At 34.9% G+C, this 10,020-nt stretch overlaps 1 protein-coding gene across 1 annotated transcript; it reads right to left on the bottom strand.

Annotated features, from left to right (window-relative positions):
* Positions 1,977–7,595, bottom strand: LOC109830914 (replication protein A 70 kDa DNA-binding subunit B-like). The gene is made up of 10 exons (XM_020398271.1): positions 7,505–7,595; positions 7,313–7,413; positions 7,115–7,239; positions 6,955–7,036; positions 6,726–6,837; positions 6,500–6,660; positions 6,298–6,415; positions 6,009–6,212; positions 2,375–2,515; positions 1,977–2,291 (listed from the first exon to the last, which is right to left on the bottom strand). The coding sequence occupies exons 2-10, from the start codon at positions 7,321–7,323 to the stop codon at positions 1,977–1,979; spliced, it is 1,269 nt and encodes a 422-aa protein (XP_020253860.1). The 5' UTR covers positions 7,324–7,413; positions 7,505–7,595.

The following is a 10,020-nucleotide window of genomic DNA, read 5'->3' on the forward strand; positions in this document are numbered from 1 at the left end:
GAGAGCTTCCGTGCAGAGAAGAAATAAATATGGAGATAGTGGACATCCTTGTCGCAGACCATGAGTAGGAGTGACCTGACCCATAATCTTCCCGTTGAGGCTGAAAGAGAGTGAGGAAGTAGAGATACAGTCCAAGATGAGATGCCTCCAATGATCTGGAAATCCCATGACTTGAAGGGCCTTGTCAATAAACCCTCATTCCACTCTATCATATGCCTTACTCATATCTAATTTTAGTATCATATGGCCAGACTGACCCCGTCTCCTTTTTTGCAATGTGTAGAGAAGTTCAAAAGCAACAATGACATTGCCCTGAATTGATCTCCCTAGGACAAAAGCACTTTGAAAGCATCTGATCAATCCGCCAAGAACTCACTTTAGCCTATTAGTAATAGTTTTCGTGACAATCTTGTAGACCATATTACATAGACCAATGGGTCTAAAATCTGCCACAGTCTTAGTTGAATCCTTTTTGGGGATGAGAACCACATTGGTTTTATTTCAAGACCTGATAGAAGAGCCCCCATTTAGAATCTTCAAACATATAGTCGAAATATCTGGGCCAATAACAGACCACTGGGACTAAAAAAAGGATGCATGGAAGCCATCTGGGCCGGGTGCCTTAGAAGGGCTCATAGATCGAAGATCACCCCATACCTCATTACCTGTAAAAGGCTCAGAAATGATCTGAAGGTCATCCACTAAAAGCTTAGAAGAGATAGCACCACCCACCTCAGCCAAAACCTCCTCTGAAGGAGTGGAAGAAGAAAATAGTTCTGAGAAATACTTCTCAATAAGCATTGCAATTCCCACCTGATCCTCCACCCAAGTGTCATTAAGATAACGTAGACGGCTAATGAAGTTCTTACTCCTTCTAGTGGAAGCTCTAATATGGAAAAATTTGGTGTTACGGTCCCCGTCTCGGAGCCAATCAATCCTAGCTCGCTATCGCCAGAAGCTCTCATCCCTATACTCAAGAACCCCCCTCTCCTTCTCAAGTCTTCGGATCTCAGCCATACAATCCCCTACATCAGGAGAAGAGTAGAGAGACTGGAGCTTTCACTGAATAACTGATAATTTGTGCCTCCATCTACCAAAACGCTCTTTGCTCCAACTACTGAGATTTGTAGCACAAGACCCTAGCTTCTGACAAACTGATTTACATAGACCCTGTTGTGTGGAGATCCCAGGCCAGGCCCTACTAATACCATCACTCAAATTATCCTCTTTGAGCCAGAAGGCTTCAAAGCGAAAGGGACGACCGTGCCTAACTGGAAGGAGGCGAGGAGTAGCAAAATATAACATAATAGGACGATGGTCAGAAACAGAGAAATCCAAGTGGTGTATCTCAGCAGTGGGAAATATGTCACGCCAGCCAGAATCAGCCATCATCTTGTCCAAATGCTCCTAGATATGAGATGTACTAGTCTGACAATTATTCCAAGTGAAGGTGTGCCCACAATACCCTAGATCAAGTAGCTCACAATGCAGCAGAACATTCTGGAAATCTAGCATTCTCAAAACATGCACCTGTCTACCACCTAGCTTCTCCCCTGGGCTCATGATGGAATTAGAGTCACCTCCACATAACCATGGCTCAGAGGAAAGACCCCTCAACCGTCTCAATATCCTAGGACTGGTACCGTAAGTGTTTCTGAGAATGGCCATAAAACCCTGTGAATCGCCAGTTCCTTCCCGCTCAGTTAATAATTGATGCATCAATGTGCCCCGGAGAAAACGAATGAATAGTCATATCTATTGCATCGCCCCATAGTAACATGAGTCCACTTCTGCCTCTACTACCCACAGCAAAGCAATTCTGAAAACCCAACTGAGATCTCATTATCTAGCCCACCTACCAGAAAGTCTAGTCTCCGAAAGAAAGACTAGACTTGAGGAATGAGTCTGCATCAATCTGCGAAAAGTAATCAACATTTCAGGGTTCCCCAGTCCCTGAACGTTCCAACAAAAGCAACTCATGGCTCCTGGCGCCCCTTGCCACCAGGGTGCGCCTCAACAAGAGTAGAATCTGGACTAGAAATCACTAATTGTGCCCTGTTCTCATGTACATCCGGAGGATCCTTTAGAGAATCTTTCTTACATTTGCCTCCCTTCTCTTTCTGTTTGGATCCCTGCTGCCCAGACCCTCTAGCAAGCCTCTTCCAGATCGATATAGCCTGCTTTCCGGAGGTGGATGTAGAAACTATAACGTCATGCAAATCAGAGTCAACACCGATATCCATAGGCAATGGTATAGGAGGGGTTTCACACCTCGCCGTGACTGGAATGATCTGTTGTAGAGCACTACCACGTGAATCATCATCCTGAGTATCATCTGAGACCACTCGAGATGATGGTTGATTCTACCCCTCACGATCTGCTTCAGTTGCTCCAAAAGACCGAGTCTCCAAGGCCTTGAAAGATGGAAGGGGTTCTCTGAGCCAAGAACCACATCTGCTTTTGGATGTGATAAAAATATCATCGACTTGTACACTTCGTTTGTCACACTCAGTAGCTTTGTGGCCAATAATACCACATGAAAAGAAAAAGTCAGGAAGTCTCTCATAGGTGAGGAAGAGCTTCTCAATCTCCCCGGTCTCTTCAAAGCAAACACGTATGCCTCTTTTTAGAGGCTTAGTAATATCCACGAAAATTCTCAGCCGTATTTTGTTATCCCGTAAATCAAGCCCTTTAAGTTCTCCTATAAGCAAGCCATAGTCTCAGGCGCACCTCTCGTTCATCGCAGCCAATGGTACCATCTCTATTAGCAATCTTCCTACCAAAAACCTTTCCCAAGAGACAGCTGTTAAGGGAAGGCGAATATGTCCGGTCCTTAGTTGACAGTAAGGCAAGGTCATCTTCGTCATCTAAGCTGCATTTGACACAAAGCTCGGCCAACCCATCATCATCAATTCTCGTCATGTTCCAAATTGATTTGGAGCCGAGAGGCTGTTTGAAACGGTGATGCCGTTAATATGAGACTGATAGACGGTCTTAAAACGGCGATGCCGTTAATTTGAGTCTAAGAGACGGCTTAAACGACGATGTCGTTAATTGGAGACCGAAAGGTAGCCCTGAAATGACAATGTCGTTAATTAATTATGAAATGGTGATGTCGTTCATGTGAGCCGAGAGATAGCTACCTCAAATGCTAAGATGTGGGAAACCCCGATGACTGCCGTGAGGGTTGGGGACGAGACTCAGATCTCGCCAAATAATTCACTGCAGAACTATCGGAGTGAGACAAGAAGGGTCGTGCCTCACAAAGAATGTAGAAGCCGGACAGAGAAAAAAAATGAAAAGAGACGATCGTGACGATGGGGATCCGTCACGAGGGAGGGGGAGAGAAGCATTACGCGCTTCCAAGAGAAGATAAGGAATGGACTGAGATCTAGGGTTTTCAAAACCCTAGAGAGGGGGGCGGCTACAAGAGAGAGAGCCGACTGAAAACTAGAGTTTTCAAAACCCTAGAGAGGGCGGCTACAAGAGAGCCGACTATTTCTCGTCCCCATCCTATTTTGAGGATGATGCATACAAAATTTTAGTTCTTCTTTGTCTTCACCTTTTCTTTTATTTATTCTTAATACCTGTATTTCTTGAAGAAGTTAAAACAAGTGGCCGAAATAACCTCAAATTTCTTACTTGTAGGTGCAGAAATTGGTAAAAGAGAACAAGAAAGAACAAGAGAGATTTTTTTTTCTTTTTTTTATTTAAATTTTTTATTGAAGAAAATAGTAAGTTGTAGTGTTGCGCTACAATTTTAGCCGTTTTGCTATTGCATTATCGTGAGGAATCACAAAAAACAACTTAAGTACCAGTTACCTTAGTCAATTTTGTAAAAATTGATTTCCACTTTGCATCTATAATTAGTGAAAATTAGTTGTAATTATAACTAGTTTTTGTAATTGTAGCTCTAGTTATAATTGTAATTTTCTTTGGGGAAAACAGCTTCATATTGTGAGAAATAAATTTATTCAAACTTTTGGCAAAGATAGGCATTGAGAGTTTAGGCCACTCTTGCATGAAGCATACATTTTCACGGCTGCATTTGGTGGTTTTGTAGAGAGGTGGCCAAAAGTTGACCTTTTCACAAAGCTTTATAGCAATGATTAGGCAATTGTGTGCTTATTCTAAAAACTTCACTTCTTTTTATTTCTCTCCATATGCTTACATTTTACATGTACAGTTTAATCATATTTTAATTAATTTCCGTTCTGCTGTCTACTTCTAGGACAAACAAATTAATGCATGACGAGCACTAAGAAGGGTCAAGACTAAGAGGATCACTGAGAAGATCACAAGGAAAAGATTTACTTCGGCGTCTAACTATTTAATCAAATTAAATTAAAGAAAATCTGTTTTTCATCATAATTACTAAGAGATGCTGTAGAAACAAATTGGCAACAATTTAGCAAAAGAAACATCCTAACATTCCTCATACTTAACATCTACTTTTAAGATCGCAACTAGCTTCACCATATTTGAATGAGTGCAGGGGGATTTGACACCCCACTACCAAGCACAACTTTTTGTGCTTGGTACCAAGCATACCAATATTTCTCATATATATGAGAAATATGAGTATGCTTGGTACCAAGCATAAATTTTGTGCTTGGTAGTGATGTGTTACATCCTCATCCACTCACTACCCATGTGAATTTATTCCCATATTTGAATGAGTGGAGGAGGATTTGACATCTCACTACCAAGCACAACTTTTTGTGCTTGGTACCAAGCATACCCATATTTCTCATATATATATATATACACAAATTTTTTTTAAAAATGTTGTTTTATATTTATTTCATTACTTTAAATAAGTAAGATTTATCTTGAGTTCAAATATGTATAATTGAATTATAAAATTTATTAGTATTTTATTTAAATATTAAAAAAATTAAATGTAAAGGAATTTAAGCTAAATTTGGATGAATATACGTATCTGGCATATTGTAATTGTTAGTATGTATTTTAGTTATAGTAATGTAGAAAATATTTCAAAATTTTAAGTTATTTCAAATATTTTTTGACTTAAAAAGCTAAGATCATTGTTTGATTTACTGCAAACTTGTAAATTATTTTTGTTCTAAAAATTTTTAATTGATCACTACCACCAACACTTAACAGGAACTTAATTAAAGTATGAAAGTAAATCTTAATCAAATTTGGTCTCTTATTCAACATGGCAACAATCTCAACAAGTACTAATTAGTAAGCCAAGGTTTTTTTTTTTTTTGAAAACAATGAATATTGAGGTTTGTGACAATCCCAAGCAAATTTATCACAATAGCAATATATCCATTCATAGGATCAATAAAAGCATATTTTTATCGATTGCCTCTCACGAAATGCAGGATCATATATATAGAAAATAATAAAATATAGTAAAATGGTTAAATATCAAAGTGTAATTTTATTTGATGTAAGCAATCACATAAGCATACAAAACTACTAATAACTTCGCATGAAAATGCATTATAAAAATTCCTAATTGTTATAAAAAATTAAGATGTTATATAAAATGATTAAAAAATATTGTTCTTGAAAATTTCTAATTGAACCAAGATCAATCTTTCTCCACCTTTATCTTTTTTCTAGGAATTTGGTCCCCTATTCAACATGGCAACAATCTCAACAAGTAATAATTAGTAAGCCAAGTTTTTTTTTGAAAACAAAGAATATTAAGATTTGTGACAACCCCAAGCAAATTGATCAAAAAAATAATTATTTGCTAATTGGTTAAAGAGGCCACCTTTATATCATAAATGATTGATCACATGCTGCGGTATCCATAGACAATAATAAAATATAGTAAAATGGTTAAATATCAAAGTGTAATTTGATGTGATGTAAGTAATCACATAAGCATACAAAACTACTAATAACTCTGCATGAAAATGCCTTATAAAAATTCCTAATTGTCATAAAAAAATAAGTTGTTATATAAAATTATTAAAAAATATTGTTCTTAAAAATTTCTAATTGAATGAAGATTAATCTTTCTCCACCTTTATCTTTTTTTTAGGCAACTCTAGAGTAGCATCTTCATCATCTACGTTGATTGTAATATCAGACTGGAGTTGAATTTCTTGTGCTATTATATTGCCTTCGCCTCGTTCATCTTTTGTCTTTTTATCTAACTTCACCAGGAATTTGAATGTTTTTCCGATGCTCAAAACAAATTTTTGGTAATATGGACTCTGATTATTTTTCTGTTGCAATGAGAACAAATGTTATATTAATACTTATGAATTTGTTTATTTTCTAATTTACTACTTGAATAGAGTTAGGAATTACCTCTTTCTTTTCTGTAATGAATGTTTCTGCTTTGCATCCAATAAGAGTTTCTGCTACGTCAAAAAGTGTTACTCTTGCATTATCCGTGCCATTTTCCACGAGAATCTTAACTAAGTACCTGTATTTTTCATTGTTAATTTCTAAAGACAATTAGTATTGTATTTTAATAAGTTAATGGCATTAAAAAGATATATTACTTAACCTTGGTATTGGGTCATCAATGATTCTGCGGCATTTGTCATTTAGACACTCTTTACTAACATCTTTATCAACCTTCTTGTCACAGCCTTTGCAAGCATAGAACCATGGATCGAGCCTATTTAAAATAGTAGTTATATTTACCTTAAATGTGCAATATTGTGCCTGTATATTAACAAAGTTTAGTTAGATTTAAATTTGTAGATGAGAATATGTATATAATATTGTACCTGTATCGAATTTTGTGACTTATGCATAATATCACTAATATGAATTTCCTTGGCATTTTTAAAAAGCGTCGATGGAGATCCTTTTGCTTTTGCAGATTCTTCCAATTGAAACCTGCATATTAGATTAAAATATAATAATATTTCATTATTGGGTTATATGAAAGTATTAGATTAAAATATAATAATATTTCATTATTGGGTTATATGAAAGTATGCTTGTTCTGCTTACCATTTCCTTAATTCGCTAGCTAGTTCTATTTTTGGGTTGATACATAATGTTAAAATAATTTGCGACGATATGCTTGTATCCCCTGCAAAAATAGGAAAATTATAAGAGTAATTTTATGTTTAGCTATCTTTAATAAGAATTTCAGCAATAATTTATGTACCTTGATATATAGAGATTTTAAAATCTGATAATGCTATTACAGGCTTATATTTGATTTCTGCTTCAAGAATTGATCCTTCATTTGTAGCTAAATCTCCAAATAAAGTTGCACGCATTGGCATTCCACACTGCATATGAAAAAGAAAGAACGTTAATTTTTTTTCTCTTATGATATTGGAAATAAGTAACATGAATATACCTCATATCCATAAGCGTGATTTTCCCTCCTAGTGTCTAGTTTGTTGTGTCTTGTAATATAGTTGATCGTCGGCTTAACATTAGTTGTTATTGCAAGAATATCTGCAAGTGATTTGATAAAAATATTATGATTCTGTAGATTAATGTATCATTTTGTATTGAAGATTTAAGTAAGAAGTTTGTAAGTACTTACTAATTTTTGTTGCATCTTTCATGGAAAATGCTTCTTCAAATTGGACAAATTTGTTAAATATGTTCTCCAACTGGAATCTTGTTGGTGCTTCTTTTATCGATACGTCTTTTGTTAGTACTAATTCAAGTGACTTGTGGATACTTGGAAAAGCTGGGTTTATTCCTTTCACTTCTCCATTTGAAATAAAAATAATTTTATTTTTTTGAAGCATATCTATAAATTTGTCGATAGTCTCTCCGTACATTACTGCTTGTATTTTGTTACCCTGCAAATATTATTAACACCAGAGATCAATGCATGGAAAATATAATTAATTAATACTAATCTATATATTATATGTAAATAGGGAAACATCATAAAAAGCCATTCTGATAGTTATCAATGTTTTAATGTAATTTACCGATTAGAAAATGAGATTTAGCAATATTCATATGATCAGATGTAACGTTGGGCAAACAATATAATATTTAAAATAATTTTATTTTACCTTTGCGTCTGCAAGAATTAGCTTTAGTATTTTCCCTGATCCTTTTGCATTTTTGTAAGTTGCCTCTGCACTTCGAAGTATAAGAGAGAGGGGGCATAAATTAGGATTTTTCTAAAAATCCTAATCCTAATTTGTACTGTATCGGATCGGAGACCAGAGAGCTGACACTCGAATTGACAGAGGGAGAGGATTCCTACTGCCATCGAATTGACAGAGGGAGAGCGTTTCCTGGGTTTTTGCCTTTTGCCCCCCCTAGATTTATTTTACTTGCAGATTCACTCTTCACATTTTCTAATTCACCCTTACATTCTCCCGCACTATTTTTACGCTTTTCTTGCTTAAGACATTAACATCCGGATGAGTAAATTAGTAATTATATAGATTTTACGGTGAACCGAAAATAGCAATAGATTTACAGGGTATTATCGTATGTGAACAAAACATCCCTTATTTTTTCATGAAGCGGGAGGTACTTTTCATTTTATCTATTCTCGGTTTGAAATTTAATTATATCAAATGACAAGATGTTACCCCCTCGTCATTTTATCTATTCTCAGTTTGAAATTTAATTGTGCTAGATGACAGGAAACTTCACCGAACGCAGAAGAATGTAAGCATAAATTAGCAATGATTCGTATTCTATAGATGGATTGATAAGATAAATTTGGGTTTATATGTATAAATGCTTTTTCATTGGTGAAGAGGTGGGGACAGATTTTCAAAACCCCAAAAAAATGAGAATTCTCAGTAAAGCAGTTCCCTGAAGGAACTATTTAGTAAACAACATGTTGCAAAAGCACAAAGGGATAAAAAAAAAGATGAAAAGGAACCGATGTTTCTTGACAATAGCAAGTCATATGGGTTGTGAACATGCTTAACATTCAGCATTGTATTTAATTGAAAGAAAGTATAATAGTTTTGGGCCCTTTTTGTTTAGCTACTTGGTGTTATCACAGAATGCTTGCCTGTATTATCGAGAGATTAAAACTTCTCATTCATTGGTCAAGATCAACATCTTAAATTATTGAAGTTGCTAGTTAGTTCCCCCATTCATATAAGTTAGGGTAAATTAGTTCCCGTGGTAACTTGTCATGATGATTGTATAAAATATTACGTTAAACTCTTAACTGAAAACTAATAGACTAATTTAGAGTGACTTATAAGACTAACTCTTAACTGAAAACTAATAGACTAATTTAGAGCGACTTATAAGACTAACTAACAATTGCATGATTAAACGGGCTAATTAAAACTATGAAAGATTTAAGCGGAACCAAGTGTGCACAACAGAAATTCCCACTATTATTATTGCCTTAAAGAAATAAATTTTCGTTAATTCTGAGATTAAATAAGCAAATATTTTGATAAATTGCAGAGTAAATTAGCGGTGTGTTATCTTTTCAAATGCCAGAGCTCGAGGGGCTGAAGACCCCTTTTTGTTGCATATTGTATTGCTCAGCCGAAAGCTGGAGCATCCTCATGTACGTTATTCCATTATTGGTGACCATTAATTGATTCTTTTGCGTGATTGTTTTTGAAAAATTAAAAAATGATATGCAACCACGTGATTGAGTTTCAAAAACAACCATGAGTATGAATGTGAATGTGTTGTAATCTATGCAAAAACAGAAACTAATTAAAAGCTTGAAAAGAAAAAAGAAGAAGAGAAAATGTATCTATTTTCTATTTCGGTTTAATCAAATAAAATATATATCTAAATTAAATTAATATTAAACATAAAGATTTACCTTGATAGATGGGAGAACCTGCAACAATCAATATTTAATCCTCTAAATTCTGCATGAAAATTGAAGAAATTTTAAAATAATTTAAAGTGCCATAAAAAGTAACTATAGTGTAAAACAAATATCACCATTAAATCAAATACACAATATTTCTAAAGAATAATCATCATGAAAATAAAAAAAAAACATACATGTTGAAGGAGATGAAGTTACTATAAAAATTGTGTAATTTTTTGGTTTATATATAGGCATGAGGTATTGCATGTGATAGGATAATAGTCATA

The sequence above is a fragment of the Asparagus officinalis genome, chromosome 2 (assembly GCF_001876935.1).
Source record: "Asparagus officinalis chromosome 2, Aspof.V1, whole genome shotgun sequence".
NCBI classification, from domain to species: domain Eukaryota; kingdom Viridiplantae; phylum Streptophyta; class Magnoliopsida; order Asparagales; family Asparagaceae; genus Asparagus; species Asparagus officinalis.

Excerpts from the sequence above, each read along its gene's own strand:
- LOC109830914 (XM_020398271.1), bottom strand. Across the intron at positions 6,416-6,499 it reads ATTGATGACCCAATACCAAG|GTACTTAGTTAAGATTCTCG; the intron begins GTTAAGTAATAT and ends TGAAAAATACAG. Across the intron at positions 2,292-2,374 it reads TGGAGCAACTGAAGCAGATC|ATCATTCCAGTCACGGCGAG; the intron begins GTGAGGGGTAGA and ends GCTCTACAACAG.